The 20,640-nt window shown below is 43.5% G+C and overlaps 1 protein-coding gene across 1 annotated transcript; it reads right to left on the minus strand.

Moving 5' to 3' along the window:
• Positions 1–886: 886 nt before the first annotated feature.
• pim1 (Pim-1 proto-oncogene, serine/threonine kinase) lies at positions 887–5,045 on the minus strand. The gene is made up of 6 exons (XM_049581090.1): positions 4,662–5,045; positions 4,280–4,386; positions 4,111–4,161; positions 3,627–3,990; positions 2,859–3,035; positions 887–2,748 (listed from the first exon to the last, which is right to left on the minus strand). Exons 1-6 carry the CDS (start codon positions 4,741–4,743, stop codon positions 2,534–2,536), a joined length of 996 nt encoding a protein of 331 aa, XP_049437047.1. The 5' UTR covers positions 4,744–5,045; the 3' UTR covers positions 887–2,533.
• Between the last annotated feature and the right edge of the window lie 15,595 nt (positions 5,046–20,640).

Consider the following 20,640-nt stretch of genomic DNA (forward strand, 5'->3'; position numbering starts at 1 on the left):
ATTTATTGGGGGGAGGGGGAATAGTGCACATGTGCTTAATACTGAGGGGGTTGTGTCTCCTGCATCCCCCCAAAATCTACACCTATGCCCCCACCTCAACTCCCCCACCCCCCCTGCGCCCCCCATCAGGTTAATCCAACTGTGCTGCTTGGTTATTTAAACCCATAATAATACACTAAATATATTGCCATGTGTAATTCAGAGACACATCGACAAATACCCATTTAAGCATTTAGCAGTGGTTTAATAAAGCTGAAATCCTGATATCTAATATCACTTTGTGGGATATGTGTGTACAGTTAGATCACCTTGACAAAATTTAACTCATATACTGTAAGTATATTAACTCTTCTAAATCGAGTACCTTCTCGGCCTTCATGTTCTGCATGAATGAATGATTTTCTACGAATAACGAAGTTAGTGCTGTTGCTATATATCCGAATTTGTAGTTGAAAGTAAATTCTGGGAATGTTTTAAGCCCATTTTCCTCTCTATATGTAAGCACCCCTGCCCCTTTTTGTTGCCATCTGCCTTCGCCCGTCTGCTCTTATCTCTTCATCTGCTCTGCTTTTCTATAAAGGTGTCAAACAGGAAACTGAATGGAAAAAAACAGTAAAGCCCTCTGACCTAGTAAATTCTATTTGTGTTAACATACTCTGTGCACTGCTGTTGCTGTTGTTTTTACTTCCCTTATAAGTAAATTCTCTCTCAATAAGAATTTATCCTAGCATGTTTTCTTACTCTAACACATATATGACATTTGCTTTCACCTTGATGTGATGTGTGTTGCAGCACCAACAGTACCATTTTTAACGTGATTATGTTGAGCTACACGGGGTCACAGCAACCCACTGTGCTACTTGAAGCAATACAAAGGAGTCACGTGTCATAGTTAAAAAAATATTTATTGAAATTGTATAAAAATAGTTTCTAACATAATTTACAATTCTAATTTGAATGGATGAAAAAACAATCCAAGCTGCAATCATGAAACCAGAACAGTTTTCTCATTCTCTCTCACGCACACACACACACACACACACACACACACACACACACACACACAAATACATTCATACACTCTTACACACAAACATCCAACATTCAGAATTCATTTGCTCCCACAGCAGACAACAGCGACCAGTTACACAAAACCAGTTACCATCAGTAGACGTTCATGTTCAGATACATTAAGATGGAAGTGCTTTCGGGGACTATTTACACGTTATTTACAGGACATACACAAACATACACACACGCATCTGCTCTTTTTTCTTTTTTTTTTTAAATTTCAAGCCATAAATATGGTCAGAAAAGATTCATCTCGTCTTTGTTCGTCTCTTTAAATAATCTGTGGGCCCTTCAGTGACTGTGGAATGAAATACACACAAACAGCCGAAATTCTCTCATAAATAAATAAATAAATTCTGAGCTCATTGAGTGTGAGAAAGAAGTCACAACAATAATAAATATCATCATTATTTACAATTCTTGTCCCCACCAAATTTTAAGACTTGTGTGAGGCACTGTTTAAACATAAAATAAAAAAAATTGAAGTGAAGAGCAGAGGATGTTGTATTTCGGTATGGTTTGCATTGTGGTGTGCATTCAGGTGGATGTGAACGAGCGGTTGCCTAGGCCTCATGTCTGTATACAACATGAGAAGAAGAGGAAGCGGAGGTTGTAGAGTAGAGGTGGATGCTGTAGTAAAGAGTGTGAGGTAAGTCCAGTGTTTCCTTTATGATGTGTTTGCACAGGTTGCTGCCAGAGGTATGAGGTTGTCTGGTTGCTAATGACATTGGAGTAGTAGAAGTTGTGATAGTAGTGGTTGTAGATGGCATAGGCTTTACTGATCTAGGCCCATGAGAGGAAAAAACAGCAATAAACAATATAAAGCCTTGTACAGAGTAAGGAGCAGAAAGGTCTCAGAGAAGAAGAGCCTTCTCTGCTTTCACAAATTCAAGTATTTTCAGGGTCCCCCAACAATCTCACAGAAGGCACTTTTTGAAAACCGCGCTCCTCGTCGCCAACACCTCTGCTCTTCCCACTCTGCTGTGACACAGAGAGCACAAGGAGGGAGCAGAGTACAGTGCAGCGAGAGGTTACATAACACAGAATGTCTGCTTGTCATTCAGCAGAACAGCGAGCTTGTGTACTGTATTTGCAGGTGTCCGTGCATACAGAGCATGCCCCCTACAGACTGATAAACACCCGTTGTCTAGATCCAGCGAGGATGTTGTTGTGACACCGACGTGGGTCAACAGCTGGGGAAATCAAGTAGTTGGGGTGGTGAGGGCGGAGAGGGTCTGGCCTGCCAGGCTGAAACCGAGGTGTGATAGTTTTGTCGTGACCTTGGTCTCCTCTGTGTTTAGTCCTTTACACCTTGCTCTCGCTTGTGTCAGGACCGCCGGCCTGTGCGCTGCCCTCCCCTCCTCTCTGCTTCAAGTCTGTTACATAAGTCTTTATTAATAGTCTCTTATGTCAGTGCAGTCCAGTTCGGACCCAGCAGCCCAGAGCGAACTGTTCGTCTCCATCACTGAGCCACGGCCACAGGGGTGGGTGTGAAGGCTGTGGGCTCGTGGCTGATGCTGTGCAGCCTGATCTCTGTGGTCGTCTTCTCCGTCTGCACTGTGGATGGGATTAAAGAGGAGGGTGTGCTCTGCATCCACGAGTGATTGATGATGTCCTCGAAGGATGGACGGTCAGCTGGCCGCAGAGACAGACACCACTTGATCAGCTGCTGGCATTCTGGTGGAGGAGGGGGAGGAGAACCAATAAGTCTGGAGCAATAAACTGAGCATGAAATATTACACACCTGTCACCCAGAAGCTACAGCATGCATTGCCATGTGAATTTACCTGTGGAGATTCTCCTCCGGAAGAGGACCTGCCCCCTTGTGATCTCCTCATCGTGCTCAAACGGAATGTCCCCACACACCATGTCATACAGCAAGACACCCAGGGACCAAACTGTGGCAGAGCGTCCATGATAGCGATGATATTTGATCCACTCTGGCGGGCTGTACACTCTTGTGCCTGTCAGGTGGGAGGGAAGAAAAAGAATATCTTTAAAAACTGCTTCCATGTTTAATAACAATGCACAAATGAACACAACTATCAGAGATATCTTCCATCTGTTATTGTATTATGCGGTCAAACTGAAAATGAAAGCACTGCAGGCGGGGCGAAGCGATTAACAGAGTTCAGTTTTATCAGCTGAGCTGTTTCCGAGGCTATTATCTGGGCTCAGGTGCCAGGGAGCGTGACAGGCAGTGTGTGTGTGAGAGAGGAGTGTGTGTGTGTGGGAGGGGGAGTGGACATGTGACTTTGTTTACAAACTTTGAGTTGTAAAAATGCAGCTTCCCTCCCATAGGGGGCGCCAAAGCAACGGCAATGCTGCTCAGCCAGTATTAATAGGCTGCTGTGTGTATGTGTGTGTGTTGGAGGGGGGGTGTTAGAGATGACACAACCTAGGAATTCCTGCTGGGGTGTGTGGGCACAAATCATAAAACACCTTCACCTGGCTATTCATGTGGCTATGACGGTAAAAATCCCCCCTCTCTATTACACCCAGTGAAATAACAGATTATAACACATCAGAGCCTGTTTGGAGCATCGATGACTCACCATCAAAGTCTGTGTATATGGTGTCCTTCAGCAGGGCTCCGGACCCGAAGTCGATGAGCTTCATCTCCCCGGTGCGGAGGTCGATGAGTATATTCTCGTCCTTGATGTCCCGGTGCACTACGCCGCAGCTGTGGCAGTGCCGCACAGCCTCCAGCACCTGGCGGAAAAAGCTCCGCGCCAGCTCCTCCGGTAAGGCACCTTTCTCCGTGATGAAGTCGAACAGGTCCTTGACGTTTTCGGGCCTCTCCATCACGATGATGAAGCTGTCCGGCCGCTCAAACCAGTCCAGCATTTTGATAACGCCACGGAAGCCTGTCCCGACTTTCTTTAACAGCACGATCTCCATTGGGACCCGGGAGCCATTCTGGAGACACCATGATAAATATTAGCTTTTATTACATAAATACAAGCTCAAATAATGCCCAAATACTTTCAAAAATTCAATGTTTCCTTGATATAGTTAGGAGTATAAATGGTTTCTTACCAGGTCCCCCCACTCGGAGATTCTGTCCTTGGCCACATGTTTGACAGCAACCTAGCAAAGCAAAGGCGACACCGCGTCAAATGACATGTACAATAAAATACAAAGCAGCTGCTTCAACATGCAACATGTCCTATAATAATAATAATAATAACACATAAAGTATACTAACCGGAGCTCCGTCGGATATCCTCGTCCCGGAGTACACGGTGCCGAAGCCGCCGCTGCCCAGCACCGCGCCGACCTGATACAGCTTCTCGAAAGGCTCCCTCTCCTTCACTGTGAGACACATAAACACAGCCGGTAAATACGGGAAACTCACTAAGCTAGTCCCTCTGTACACACCGGCTCATGTAGCACAGCAAATACAGGCAGTGTGAAGATATCTGAACATAATAATCTGGTTATTAAATGTAATAAAGCTTTAAATGAGCCGCCGTCCTTGAGACATTAGCAAGTAGTAGCATGTGCGGACGGAGGCACGATAAGCGGGCTGCCAGCCATTGCTGCAGCCCCGTCCTCCATGACGACACGGTGGAAAAAGGGCGTCTAACCTTGATGAACTTGGAGCTGGATCTTCGCCGGCATGTCTACGGTGGAGATGTGGGCCAGAGAATTGAGCTTAGACAGCAGCATTCCTTTGGGTGTGTATATATATCCACCACAGGCAGGCGACGAGACGACGAGGACGTGTTCTTCGTTTTTGTTGTTTTGGTTTATAATGGCAGTTTTTTATCCCGTTAGTGCGACTCTCCCGTCTCCGGCGAAGAGCTTAAAGTCCACGTAGCAGGAACAAAAAGGCGGTAAGAATCCTCTCATCCGGATAGAAGAGACCACGGATATTCCCCCGCAATGTTTTGTAAACAGTTAAGCAATATAAACAGAGAGAGGACGGCGGTGCAGGGCAATACCTCTGTCAGACACCGGCTCTTGGAAACAAGGAGTAATGTGGGGGAGGACGGTTATAAGGCAGTAGTAAGGGGCGGGGCAGCGCGGTCTGACGTCTGCGTTTCACCGCCTCCTTCCGCTCTCTGCACCAATAGGAGCGCAGATACGCGTTCCAAACGCACGTCAATCACCGGATGAAAATACAGCCAACCTCATAACCGGCTGGGCCAGACACAGACGTGGCGGGAATAAAAACGCGCTAAAAAGGGGGGAGACAAAGTAGTAATTATGAATTCAAGTTGGAGGGAAATGCAAATTCAAAGCCAAGTGCCTCCCCCCTGTTTCCTCTCTTCGCGGGAAACTGACTCAGGGAAGAGAAGATCTGATCAGACTATTATTAATAGGCTGCACATAACTGGAAGAGTGCATCAAGTTACTGAAAGTGGATGCACAGCTACTCTATTCTGTTCGCTTCCTAAAGATACAGTGTGGCCATATTTGATATTAACGTCTCTGTTATGGTGCTTTTTAATTGTTCTCAACTTGTGTCTACATGTGAGAACAGAAACACACTGTTGCTGCTGGCTGCACTAAAGCATCCACGACCACATGGCTTAATAAAGACGTTGTCTACAGGAGGAGATCACACACAACCTGAGAGCAGTTCATCAATCACATTCCAGCCACTCTCCCCCTCTGCCATTTACCTGATTATTTTCACATTAAACACAGAGGTTTATTGGCTGAAGTGAAGTCCAGGACTATGGGCTTTATTTGAGTTGCCTGACAATGCCTCTCCACTGGCTGCGCATCAAAGCGCGCTGGGGAGAATAGGCGCATTCCTCTCATTCTTTCAAATTGGGTGGCCGCGTTTGCAGCCGTTCACAGGATGTGGGAAACTGGAGATAAAAAGACTTCCATTTACCCCCCCTTTCTCCTCCCCCTCCTCCTCTCTCTGCACCTCCTCTCTCCGCCCTCCTTTTCCCGCGCACGTTATTGTCTGAATGGCATGCTCTCCCTCTACCTCTCCCTCCATGCCTAAACGCAGTTTTGTTTTACTTAAAATTTCATGGTAAGTTGTAAACCATCATAGTGCTGATGGGTTTTACAAATGTGCAATGTGGCAATGCCTCTCCGTCAAACTGGAGGAAAATGGGATTAGTAGGGAAAAGTTCATTAATGCATATTTATTATTAAATGTGCAGCTGACTGAAATCCAATAAAATAGATAAAGATTAAGATAAATTAAGATTCAGTAGTCCAATGTTTAAATCCTTTTGCATGCATGTTTAAGTATTAAAATGCAACTGGGCCAATGAGATCTGCAAACAAAAACAAAAGTTTAATATTAACCTATATCTTGGTTATAAAAGAGGAACCTGTTGATTTTGCAAACTGCTTGCAGGTCACCACGGCTGACTGGAATGAAAATGACAGCATGGGAGTGTTCCTACTTGCTTTCTCTGTGCCCTGGGCAAATTCCTCTAATGCCTCTGAAATGTTTGAAGGCAATATGCAAAGTTGCTGAACTACATAACACATCAGTCATCAAGACTGAAAGTGTTTGTTAAAGTAAATGAAAAAGACTGCACACTGAAAAGCACACCCTGTTTTTCTAGTTTCTAATTTTGTGTATGTGTGTGTAAAAGTAAAGGAGTGTCTTATTGCTCTTCATGTTACTGACTTTACATCTTAGTATGCAAAACATCTCTGATATTGTTAAGTTGCAGGAGTAACACTATAGTAATAGTAGTTTAAGCATGAGCGATTAATTAGTGTCCTGAAGGTTCCGGAGAGGAGCGTGCGCAAGTTCAGGCTCAGTCAGAAGCACAGGAGAGGTGTGTGAAATCGGAGAGGTCTAAAGCAATGAGTGTGACACTGACCGCAGGCCTGTGAAATGCCACCAGTGAGCGCATCTCTCCGTGGGGCTGCAGATATCCCTGCCTGCATGATCAGCAGGGCTCAAATGACAGCTATCCAACCCCATCTGTCAGAAGGACAGATTATTAGTTGCACCCCTCTCCTCGGGGCCAGCTGCTCGTTCCAATCTCTGGAAGTCTCAGTTTCCTCCGAGGAGAGGGCAACAGGTTCTTACTGTAAAGCAGGGCATCACAATTTACGTCAGTGAGCGCAGAAGAGATCCACAGTGCGACCCCGTATCTGATGAGCTTTTGCCACAGTCACTCAAGTTTTTGCTACCTTTTCTTTTAGGTATCGGTCCTGCAGTGTACTGCACGCTGAAACTTTAGAGGCCACAAGGGAAAATAGCAACGGGGCAAAAGATTTGGCTTACATAATAGTTCTATGAATTACTTCCTCTTTCTAGATAAATAGAAACTCTGCCCACAGGAAGCTTTCACAACACCACATTAAGTTTCTCAATGTAGACTGTGGGACTATAATCAATATGTGCACAATACAATCCATGAATTTGAGACATTATTTATTTTTTATTCCTTTATTATATCATATTTATTTATTTATTCACATTTTTGCTAATTTGATAAATACTGACAATGTTTATGAGACCATTATTATTATTATTATTATTTTGACTTTATAATACTCTGCTGGGTTGTGATGGACTTTTGCATTGTAATGTCTATTTGTGCTTATTGCATGAAAGCAAATTTGATGGTTGCATAAATTGTGACTTTAAAACACACACACACACACACACACACACACACACACACACACACACACACACACATTCTCCAGTGGTGTAGAGGTAGTTGCTGAGGCTGGTCCACTGGGAAGATGAATCTATTACTGAGGAGGAAGTGGGTACACTCGCCTGTATATTCCTATGACTTTTCAGCTGATCGGTAAAGAGGTGGGTATGCCCCATATACCCTCCACTACACCACTGATATTGTCCACTCTATGCAATTCTTGTTCCACTTGATCATGATAGTGTAATTTGGTTTCCCTTTTATGCAACATTGTGACTTAACTGATGTTGCAATGCCAAGTGAAGCTTCCCATAAACTCTGTTATCTCCCTGACCCTTCAGCACACCCTTGACCTGGCACTCCACCTCCACCCTTGATGACAAAGTCATAACACTTCACATGTAATACATTAACCACCTCTGCACACAGTTTATTCTTGGGAGATGATTCACTTTCCCCATGTGGCAAAGCAGATTCCTGTTAAGACCTGTACTGTCTTTTTGCCTCTCTGCCTCTCTCTCTCCTTCGCTCCTCTCTGTCTTCCCGGATGTCATAAAAAGGCTCAGCCACTTGTCTGCACTTAAAACACTTGTTCGTCCATCAATCACGTCGGCCAGCCAATCACCTCTCCAGCTGTCGTCAGATACCACCTGCTGCCACTCTGTAAGTGGCAGGAGAAATTATCATGGAGGTGGACAGGACAAGTATGGGCTTGCACGGGGTGTTTGATGGCTCCCAATTCCCCAGATGGAATGAACAATGGATAGAACATGGCCTCTGCGGTCACTCCCTTGGAGATGTGCATGTCATGTACAAACAGAGATGCCCATCCTGGTGTGGATGGAGATGTAATCATGAGATATGTTGTTTTATTTGCATTGTAACGATCCATATGGAAATGAGACTTGTAATTATTGTAAATAACAGCTGTAGCTAGTTTACGTAAAAGCGCTCAGGCCGTTCTTTAAAGCTGCACATGACTGTGCTAAGGTTTAATGGACTGGTTGAACGGATGGTCTGTAATTTTCCCCCTGTTATGGTTTTGATACTTCACACACAGTGTTATCGTTCATGGCGGTAACTTTGGTGCGTACAATGAATACAACTCAGAGCTGCAGAGTTGTAAATATTCCCAACTGAAGGATAATTGCTGTTTTTATATTATAATTGCTCTAAACTGTGTGAGCCTGCAAATGGGCTGGAATAGCCTTTCAACTGTAATGATGGTGATGGAGATCTCTTAATAGATTGGTTTGAATGACACACATTTTTTTTCACAATTTCATTGCTGTAATTAGACTTCATACATGTGTCAGGATTACTGTGTGTATGTAACAACATATGCATGGGTTTTTCATAAAAATATGATATAGACAATAGGCTTCATTCTTCACAATGAAGCTTTTATGTCTGTGAAACGGCTGTTTCATATAATAAATGTAACCATTAAGCTGTCATCTTCTGAAGCGCTAATGTTAAATCACTCAAAGGCCCCTAAAAATCATTTGTATGCTCCTCACTGACAGTCGGTCATCCTGGAAGTGTGATGAGGTATGCGGCCTGCAGAGATGGAATGAAGCCAGGTGTCTCGTGGTGTTGTGTGTGCCCTGACAGTGATTGACAAAGACTACCCCATAATTAGAGAAGGGTCGTAATACTGCCCTGCAGCTCAGCAGGAGGAGCAGCCTCACTCCTCGCAGACAAACAAAACCCGCCCATTAAAGTTATGTTGATTGGGTTGCCAGACAAAGAAGCCTTCAGGGTCATCATTTCATATTACTTTGACGGTGAGGAATTCATTGATTAATGCAGGCGTGCAAACATGGAGGGGTATCAGTTTTGAGACAAGCTGGTTCTCGTTAGGAGTTGCCCTGGTTTTGCATTCATGCTGTCACTGACTGTTACCTCATGGACCCTCCTCAACACTGATCTCACTGCTTAAAAATGTCTGTGGAGAAAGTTATGGCTGGCAGCTGCCCACTCTGAGAACACGGGACGTGGAGGTCACCAACCCGACCACCCCACGCTGATGCACACTTAAACACACGCAAACAAACACAAACTCTGAAACACTATCTGTCATGCCTCCGAATTAGCAGCAAAGGCTGATAAACCCTCCCCAAATAAGGAGAGCATCGGCATGTGTGAAAGTTTGTGTGCGCGTGGAGTGCGTGGGGGGAGGTGTATTAGGGAGGGTGAATTATTTTTAGAGGTGTCCAAAGGCTGTATGGTGGGTAAGCTCCAGTGTGGCCTGACCTCTCCTCAGGTAGCCTCTTACCCTCTCCGCTCCTCAGGTCCTGAGAGGTTTTGACTGGCAGGGCCATGGGAAAAGGCTCCAATGGACATCAAAGGCAGGCCTATGTGGGAAAGCACCACAGAGGGCCTGTAGAAAACCCTAAAGGTCACCACGGGTCAACTTTCATGTCAGCACAGGCCTGGTTCAGGGTCAAAGGTTATTGGCATACCTGTCCAGCGCCACACAGACTGTTCTTCCAGGATATTATCCCCACTTGTCTCAATTAGGGGTCTGGCTACTGAAGGGCCAATGTAAGGTTTGTTTGTGGCTATAGTTGTGCTTGTTAAGGAGGAGGGTGTAATCTGTGTGTAAAAAAGGCAAGATGCCTCGAAGGTTGCCAGTGGTTGCAATAATAGGGCTGTTGCCGGCTTTAAACCGCTCCATATGGGGGGGTCAGATCACAGGAAATGACACTTCCTAGTTTAGCCCTCTGAATCCTGTTGATAATAACAGTGTTGACAGAAGTGATTACGTGAGCCTATACATAAAAAAACTCAAAAATTCATTGTGCCTTATTAAATAGTATGTGTATAGACATGTTCTTACTTTGCATACAAAATAAGTGTCCATGCAAAATCTCTTGTGAATGCAGCATCTTCCAGCAAGACGAGACGTGCCATCTTAACACCTGCTTGGTGGTAGATTAGAATCTTCAAAATACCCTTTATATATGTGCAATTTCATGACACTAGAAACTGGTAGGAGTAGCTAATCTTTATAAACCAAAACTGTAACTATAATCAATATATATAGTGTATAATCTTGTTGTGAGACATCCGGAGGGCAACAAAATCATGCAAGATTCTTTATTTATTTCTCCACAGCCTTTAGACCCACATCCTTGCACATAAGCTGCTGACAAATTTTAACATGGATCTTAATTTAGTTTCTTCTCTTTTTGTCAAAAAACTCAATTAAGCAACAGAGAGTTGAGGAAATGGATCTCTGTCTAGTACACCCTCATCCTCCACAGCGTTTCCTCAGGGCTGCGTAGGGCAAAGGGTCAATCGGTGATCAGTCACTCCTGCTAACCAAACCCAACCCAAGATGATTCACCACCTTGGCTTTACACCAAAACAGCACTGCCCTACCAACGGTGTTGCAATGGCTTTAAGGCTCACAGAGAGAGAAGTGAGTGGATTGGCGGGGGAGCGGGAAGCCATGTGCCTTTGGAACGCGAATAAGAGATGGCGAGGAATGTGCTGACCCAGGAAGAAGGGCTGCTGGTGTCACCTTCCCACGAAGGTTAAGAGGAGAGAGGGGTGGGGTTGTTGTTTAGTGGGGGCTGCACACATTTATCCACGTGGGAAACAGACAGTAGTGACATATTAAACTTCCGTCACACAAACAGCCCTGTGACACTGTTGCCAGTCACTGTTAAAGAATGTTGGCTGTGGGATTATTTCAAACTTCCCACAGGGAGAGAATAGGGGTTTTTGCCTTTGCCCTTTCTTTACGTTTGGCAATCAGCTGGTCTGTTTTTGTTTTGAACGGGACGAAGGCAGCGTGAATGGGCCATTTATTCACGTGAGAACCAACTGAAGAGACAGGTTACACCGTGTCATCTATAAATAGCTCTGGCCCAAATGAATAAGTCCTCTTAGAGAAGTTGTGGAACATTAAAAAAATCCCCATGACTAGCACTAGATTTGCCTTTTTTTCCATTTCAAGTTTTTCAGCTGATCTATTTTGTTTCTGCCTCTCGACTCAACAACTCAGCCCCCACCGGACTCACTCCGTCTCTTTCTCACCCTCCTTACCCCCACCCCTCGACACCATTTACAGTTGATTTGCATTGTTGCCCAGAGAGCGGAGCAGGCACTTATTGTTGTTGTCGTGATGGCAGAGGGGTTTTCCCACCAGCTTTTCCTTCTCCTCCGTCTGAATCAAAACACCTCTATGTTGCTGCCGGTGATGTCATGGCCCAGAAACTACTCAAAGCTGCTTCCCTGGGAAACCCCATATCAGGAAGTCCAGACAATTTTTTCCCCTCCTTGATTGTTATAGCAGAGCAGCTTGGACGAGCCTGCGAGGTTTCTGATTAGGTTCCCATACACTGTCGGTTGATATGGCCAGCGCGAACCCGCTGAACTCAAACAACAGGGCTTGGCTACTCATCTGCCCTGCTTTTTTTCACTGCTTTGTTTTAGAAAGAGAGGAATTTTTGCTGAACAATCACACTGAACTAATACTGTGGATATAGCCCCTGCACTGAAAATGACTACGCCTGCAAATATATCTGTGATTCATTGTTTGCTTTGCTGTTTTCTACATTTGGGCATACAGCTCTCAGCAACAAGGAGTAAAAAATGGAGCTACAGATATCCTTCAGCTTAAACAGTCTACAGGCTTAACATAATGTAAATGAGGAAAAACAAGTGAGCTGGTGTGAACTGGTTGGAAACGATAAGTCTTCCAGAATGCCTGTTTAGGTGGGGTTTCCCATGGAGACGTTATGCAGGGCTTGTCACATTACTGTTTTCGGACATATTTGTGGAATCGCCTCCGGGTGAGTGTTTCCCATGATAGTGGCTGACTGTCAGCTGCAGTGCTACGCCACTGACTGGAGCACATCATAGCCCTGTAGAGCCTGGGGACACTGATACAAGACAATTTTTTTTTACAAGCCCACAAAGCGTCGGTTATCAACCGATGATAACTTGACTCCAAAATCTGGGAGGACTCATCATGCTTTAAAGGAAAAGTTCAACATTTTTTTTAGTTTAGTTTAGTTAATTAGTCTGTCTAACAGGGGTCATGCACAACACAACTGTTGAGCCAGTGTTAGCTATACAGCCAATCTGCATCCCTGCAATCTGCGGCCCCTGAGCAGGAAAATATAAAAGACAAAATAGTACAATACAGACAATACAACAAGCAAAACAGCTTGCAAATTTACAAACAGCACACTGATATAAAATGTCATACAATAAATACATAATATAGTCTTTTAAGCCCAGTTCAGACCAAAGATTCACGTCGAGACAAAACTGATTTAGAACGCTGCAGGGAATAGTTGCAGCGGTGTGAAATCGCCTGCAGCTGGTTTTACAACATAAAGCACATCACCTGCTTCTACAGGCTTGTAGAGAAGTCCACTAGTCAAGTCAAAATGACTGCAGACAGCATGTTTGCTTGCTGCGGCAGGTGCTCCGTTCCCGCTGAGCCCTCTATTTCTGTCCTCACGAAGTGCACCCTCCACACACACACATTCTCATTGACTGATTAATTGGCGCTGGTTAGTTATATTATTGTGGCGTATTGATTATGAATACAGTTCATCTGATGCTCGTTTATTTCAGTTTTTCGCCATTTCATCACTACTACAAATGCAACCGTAGCTAGTATCTCACTATCACTATCCTCATTCATATTTTAAGAGGCTAAAAATTAGTTTTAGCCCCAAAATAAGCCTGAAAATCTGGAAATCAGAACAGAAGTCAGAGAGTTGTTGCATAGAGATGATATGCCTACTCCTCTTGTTGCACTGGTGTGAACCAACAGGTTTATAGAACATTGCAGAATGGCACATTGCAAGTAGCTGCCTGTTTTAACTCCTCTCATCATGAATCTTTGGACTGAACTGGGCTTTAAAACAGTTTATTCTATACAAAGGTCAGTGATCACAGGATTGGTTTATTAAATATTTTTGGAATGAGTTCTTTTCATGTTCCTTTTTAATCTGTACTTTTACTCTTAACTCAATTATGTTTTTGAGTCTGTAATCTACTTTTTTATTTCACAACATTTGTCATTTATAGTTTAGTTACAATAAGTTTGCTCAAGTGAGTGTAGGGGGGAGAGCATGTGAGGAGCACCCCAACTGCAAACCAGGCAGCCTGCTTGGCCTAAGTTTACCCGCCCGCCCCCGCCCGGCCTGACCTGATGTTGTTGTTGTTATGTTAACTATGAGGAGTCAAAACTCTGCAACAAATCAAGTTACTAACATTAACCATTTACTTATTGACTCCTCTTTGTCCAATGTGGGACATACAGAAGGCTGCAATGAGACCTGTCGATCACATTTTGTCTTTGGCAACATTCTACTTCTCTCCCCATGACAGCTGCATCATGTCCAGTAGACACAGGGTTGGACCCACAGAAGGGTTGGAGATTATTCATATCTAAACTATATAGGCTATCCTTATTTCTTTGATTAGCCTACTTTTTTTTCTTTTTTTGTTTGTTTGCACTGGCCCGCACAGAAAGTAACATAAACTAGTAATTTATTAACCAGGTACTTTTTTTGTTACTTTTGCTTGAGTCATTTGTCATGGCAGCCACTGCTTTTACCCGAGTATAGATTTAAAGAAGTCTACCCACCACTGGTCTTGAGCCATCATGTTTTTAAATTTTCTTTTTAAAAATACTTAATAATATTGAATAAAAAAAATGCTTGAGGCCATGATCACAGAGAATGCAATTAAGCAGCCTGGGGCAACTTTTTGTAATTGTTTTCAATTCGAGTGAAGTGCTTTGCTTGCTGCCTTTGCTGAGCGCTTTGCATTTTCCTGGTGTTTTTGCAGGAGAACCCTGAATACCTCGAATTTTAAAGAACTTGAACTCAGACCTCAAGGTTATTACCGTTTTTTCCCATTGACGAATCAGATGAATTGAGAGGCGGGCCTTCTGTGATGGCAATGACAACAAGTAGTAGCGTACACGGTTTGTGTTACGCTAACATTAGTTTACTTTCAGTGTCGCCTTAGGCAAGCTGCAAGACATATTTGAACAAACTGTAGCCTCAACTACTTTCCAACATTTTACGTAATCAGGCCTGATGATTGTGGTGCTACTTGTGATTTCACCTCTTTCTGAGAGTCTCATGTAGGCTTACTCACACGGATCTCTGTCGCCCTGTTATCAGCATAGCCTACTATTTGAGAACAGTCACAGCTAGAGCAAGTGCCCTTTGCCTGACCATTTTTGTGTGCAGATTTTAAGGTATCTGTGAGTTTACTTCACCAGAAAAAGGTGACGCAGTAGTTGCCTAGCAACACAAAAAGACGCAGAAAGTTGCAAAACACACTTTTTGAAAATTTTCTGAAATGCTATGCTACCACGAGGGAAATGTCACTGATACTCAACCCTAACGAAAACAGATACCATTTCACCTCAAAGAGTTCTGCCTCATCAGTGGTATTCATGATTTTTTTTTTTAAATTGAGAATGTTGATTATTGAGTTTGTCTCTTTACTTTAGTGGCAACCCAGCTTTGTAAATCATATTGTATTTTACAATGTAGATAATGAAAATGTTGTCCCATTCACATTGGAGAGGTTAAGCTTGTGGACAGTTTCCCTTTCAGATCCCTGATGAGTGCATTAACCTGTGAATGGCCGGGGGACACAAACATTATTCATACAGGCTCGCCCACCATGGCCTCCTTTATCTGCAGGCCCACCACCACACGTGCAGCCAGCACATGCTGCTGAGCGGCCTCTCAGCATGGCTATCGCACTCTGATGGGTGTGTGTGTGTGAGTGCTGTGCGTGAGTGTATAGAAGTAGCCTTGCAGGAGGAAGCACGAGGAGTCGTCTGGCTGTGCTGTCCCTGGAGGGAAGGGCGGGAATGTGGAGCAAAAATTCCTTTCCTCCTTACCTCCTTGTGCCATTCCTTCTTACCCTTTCTTCTCTTCTTTTCCTCCTCTCTTTCTGTCTGCTGATTACACCCTGTCTCCATGCCATTGCAAGATAACGCATACCCCCCATTCCATGAATGAAACTACCACCCACCTAATGGAAATCTTGTCTTGTAAATAAACATCTCCAGCTAATTAGTGCCGGGCTTGAAGGACATGTTGTCCTGTCTCCTTCTTTTTCTACAGCACATGTTCAAGGATCGCAGTGTTCCGTATTCTGTTTACAAACTGTTGATGAAGTGAAGATTTTGCTTTCAGTGCTCTTAAAAGATGGCAATGCTTTTGTCTTTCTGTTGGAAGTAACAGACATTATGAATGCAACACAAAGCTACACAAACAATATACTTTTGATGCTGCATCCTGGTTTTCTTTGTTCATTCTTTCTTTCTCATTTGTGGTGCATGGTCTCCACTCTCAACTTTCAGCCACTGACCAACCTCTTTATGGCTGTGGTGACCTTGAGGGTCACAGTGTAAGTTAATGATAGAGGAAGCACATGGTGAAGCACAAATTGCCGGTGCAATTTGATGAGCATACAGCAGCTGGGTAGTTGGATGAATGACAGCGGAGGCTGCATCTCATGCAAACATTACTTTTGTTTATATTTGCATGAGATCGGGGATATGGCAACAGTGTGTTTTAATCATAACACAACCTTCCCAGCATGTGATAGATTACAGTAACCTCAGCCCAAATTGATCAAGCTGACCTGAGTGTCATATTGGAAAGCAAAGATTAAGGGAAGAAAATGCCAGAAAGCAAGAAAACCATTAAAAAATGCATCCTATATGAACATTTTTGCATGATTGGTGAGCTATATGTCATATTCTATAAGCAAAATAAATGAATAAATGTAGCAGGATAAAAGTATAAAGTAACTCGAGCCACTTAAAGTGTACTTGAGTACAGCACTTGAGTAAATGTAACTGTTTTTTCCACCGGTGGGATCCGTTGTTTTGGATGGATGTATTCCTTATTTAATGAGGAAGTTCTTTGTTTTACGTCAAACCAGCTGTTTACTCACACAAATGACTCCACAATGTTTCACAATGTGGACAGGTCAAACAAAAGCTACGCAAAACAGCAGAGTAATAGCGCAGCCCTCCGCAACACGACACACACACGGATGTGTAACTTTCCTTTCATGCTCCTCACACGCCACTGAGGCCACTTGTGCGCAGGGAAGCCTACTATAAACACTGGCCATTGATGTGAGGGGAACGTGGGAGAGGTAGGGCCTGGAGTCCCAGCCTTTGTTTACATTCTGTGGCCCTGACGTCAGTGCAGAGCGGAGGGCTTGGTGGATCAACAGAGGCCATACGGGAGAGTCCTGTTTACTTACCTGGGAGAATTACTGTATGACTTTACTACATCTTGAGCAAACAAGAGGTGCGGGGGAGGGAAACACAGGGGCAGGGAAAATAAGAAAAATAAAAAAACATTATGGGGGGAAAAAAGGAGAGACAAATACCAGGGAAAACAGAGCAGCAGAAAGACAACTCACACAGCAGGAGCATACTAAACAAATACAGGCCATCAGAGCAGAGCGTTCTCTTGAAGTCCTGTCAGTCCAAGTAAAGCTTGTAACCTGAGACACCGGCAGACGTCAAGCGCTGACACAAGAGATTTCCATTTTGAAACTCCAGGCTTGGTTAATCACCCTTCACTCCCTTTGGTTCTCACTTCTCGCCTGTGTGCACTCTATCTCTGTCACATTCCCCATTCTCACGCATGCCCTTTTATCCATACATGCACACATATTGATATTTTGCCCTCTCAGTCGTCCCCATTCTCATCTGTCATCTCTCTAAGATCATTTTTTCTGATTCGGGCGCGGCCTATCCTGCAGCCCTGCAGCAGCTCCATCAGTATTCATGACAAATGTGACATTTATGATTTGGCTAGGAGGTATTGTCCTCAGGGTGATAAGACAGCGCTACTCCTGGTTTTCATGACAGGGGCCTCAACTGATGCAATATATGCTGACAGCTGCAGGCCATACAATAAGACCCTGGTTTACGTTTAACGTTTACTGCAGGTGAGCTGTAAAGCAAAGAGCAGGCTACAGTCACCAGCCACGCCCAAACTCTCTGCGGCTCTTCCTCCTCTGTGCTACAACTCTGTCAAATTCCATTCACTCCCTTACGTTTTTAGTCATGCATTGTCATGTCATAATTTAAAAAGGAATCCTGTGCAGGCAGGCGGGGGCAGTTGTATTGGCCTGAACTGTGGTAACACTCTGCCGATGATAATCTCCTAGTTCAGCCTGCTTTCACATCCTTAGGCCCCAGAGATGATCATCTGTCAGGTTATGTAACTGCAGTCAGGTGAAGGAGAAGATCTGTGTGTGACAGCTTCAGCACCAGCTACCACCTGCAGATCTCACAGAGAATTTCTCTTGAACTTTTCCTGATTAGAATCCCTTCAGTATTCATCGTTCAGGAGGTTTTTACTGTGAACCAAAATATCTGCAGCGGTCTCTTCCTCTCCATAACAAATGGATCCGCTTATTTAAACCGTTAAAAAAAATTAATGTTTTTCCGATGCTCTCGTTGCAAACGTGCTGCTAACTATGCTGGCTGACGCGAAAATGGAATGACCCTGTTGAAAGCCAGTGTTTGGTTTGTCCGTTCTAGGCTACTGTAAAACATAGCAGTGCAACATGGCAATCTCCACGGACAAGGACCCGCTCCCTGTAGATATAAAAAGCTAATTTGACAGTAAAAACACCCACAACGATTCTTATTTTCAGGTGATTATACACTAAAGAAAGCATAATTTTTATATTCCATTTCTGCCAGTATATCCCCCTAAATCCTAAACACTGGACCTTTAAAAGGAGCAGAAAACCTTTGGAGGGAGGCGATTGCGTTGAAACTTATATTACAAAAACAAGTTGCCTTTAATTAAAGGGACAATGACATGACACAATATTGAAATAATCTGTTTAAAATGGAACCTAAGTAAAAATACACAAGTATGAAAAGCAAAAATCAAGAATAGAATTCTGTAATGCTCTTTTCTCTGACCTACCTATGAGCCTTGACACAACAAGCTCACAGTCAGCTGTTTGGTCACTGTGGGCCACCAGTGTCTGTCACCCTAGATTTGTCAGCATGTCCCACCCCACTGGCATTTGTTGGCCATTAAAGGCTTTTTTTTCAGCCGATACAGCATGTATCTGATTGCCATTTTTAGCAGCTCAGCTCAATGCACACGAAGAGAAACGGAAGTGCGGACAAACAGCTAAATTCAAGAGGTGGTGAGATCAAAACAGACTTGTTATACACGGTAAGATTGTATTGATCTAAAACAGTTTCTAATTGTTTGTTTCCTTGTTCAGTAGTGAACAGTACATATCTTTTGTTCTTTCATTATTGGGTTGTGTTGTTAATGTGCTAACTGGCTAACTAGCGTCTTAAATCCATTCTGTAGAGCTTCTAGTTTCCCTTTTTCAGTGATGAATGCAGAATAGAGTTTTCTCCTCTCACGCAGGTGCAGAACATACGTACTTGGCCGGTGGCTGTAGTCTTTGAGGTGTGCTCATGCACAACTTTTTGACTAAGACACAGGTGACTTGGGGCAACGTAACAGTCGGCCTTCGTTGCCACTAGTTCTTAGATGTTAGTTTGGTTTGTCTCGGCCTTGAGACAGCAGCAATTGGTTCAGAGTGCAGCTGGCAGAGCTCTCACAAGATCTAAGAGAACACTAGTACTGATGTCTCTGTATTGGCAACCGCTTTATGCAAGAGCTGATTCTAAAGTCCTCCTTCTTACCTGTAAGGCTTTAAATGGACTGGCTTCCTTATATATCTTCTGACTTATTGCCCCATATACTCCATCACGCCTTTATGTTCCCTTGATGCCGGTTACTTAACCATTCCCCGGTTTAATAAGAACTCTAATGGTGGCAGAGCCTTTGCCCACAGAGCCACAATTCTCTGGAATAATCTCCCATTGCACACTCGGGAGGCAAGCTCAGTCTTTCCTTTAAATCCAGACTGAAAACACATCTTATTTTCTGTTCACTATGATCTCTCCTAATTTCATTGGCTGAGAGCCCAAATCACTGACTGATTAAACCTCAGTGACAAATATAAATAATATGAATAGGCTTTATATCCCAATCATGCTATACTGTATGATCTGTTTTTTTTTTTTTTTTTTTGAAAATTGCTATCCCCAACCTGTTTTCATACTAATATCAGCACTTTTGTATTTGTGTGTGTGTGTGTGTGTGTGTGTGTGCATTTTTTACACTTTCTGCTATTGTTTTTTACCAGCTTGTAAGTGTACAGAGACGCTCTGGGTGACTTAAAAAAAAACATGTCTTTCCATTTTCAGAAGTTAAAGTACTCATCCTTTCAGAGTGTTATTATCCATCACTGTCTAGCCTTGATGAAGACTCTCTGCTGTGTTTTTCCTGAAACTAGTTGTACTTCAGAACAGTGAATATCTTCATACACAGCTCACCTTGTGCAGAACAGTGTGTTCATTTCCAATTGTGGTAGTACTAACATAGAGACACACAGTAGTTGGATAAGACAGATGTAAGAGTAGAAGAGCATGATCCCTGTTAGTGGGCAGAGTGTTCCAGACAGACATTTAAGAGTGTTGCTTTTAGTGGATAAGAGGACTTTCAATATTATTAAGCCAAAGTGAGCTAAACTGAAACCTAGTTGACATTTAGCCTTGTTTTTGAGTCTAGGTTGAGGGTCTGGGAACCAACTAGGCTATACAAAGGTCAGCATTGAGAAATAACACATCTATAAATGTAAGCCTAAATATACTTGTGTAAAATAAAAAGTTCTGATTTGATGTAATACCCACAAAAGCAGAAGTTCACAAAAACATGCCCAGTTAAAGGTAATGAGAATAAATGAATGTGTTTCTTTCAGCCATAATCTATCTATCTATCTATCTATCTATCTATCTATCTATCTATCTATCTATCTATCTATCTATCTGTCTGTCTGTCTGTCTGTCTGTCTGTCTGTCCAGCCATCCAGCCGTCCAGCCTTCCAGCTAGCCAGC

Source organism: Epinephelus fuscoguttatus, linkage group LG7 (assembly GCF_011397635.1).
Source record: "Epinephelus fuscoguttatus linkage group LG7, E.fuscoguttatus.final_Chr_v1".
Classification (NCBI taxonomy): domain Eukaryota; kingdom Metazoa; phylum Chordata; class Actinopteri; order Perciformes; family Serranidae; genus Epinephelus; species Epinephelus fuscoguttatus.

Excerpts from the sequence above, each read along its gene's own strand:
- pim1 (XM_049581090.1), bottom strand. The coding sequence starts at position 4,743 with ATGCTGCTGTCTAAGCTCAATTCTCTGGCCCACATCTCCACCGTAGAC. Across the intron at positions 3,036-3,626 it reads CATATACACAGACTTTGATG|GCACAAGAGTGTACAGCCCG; the intron begins GTGAGTCATCGA and ends CCCACCTGACAG. Across the intron at positions 2,749-2,858 it reads CCGGAGGAGAATCTCCACAG|AATGCCAGCAGCTGATCAAG; the intron begins GTAAATTCACAT and ends CTCCTCCACCAG.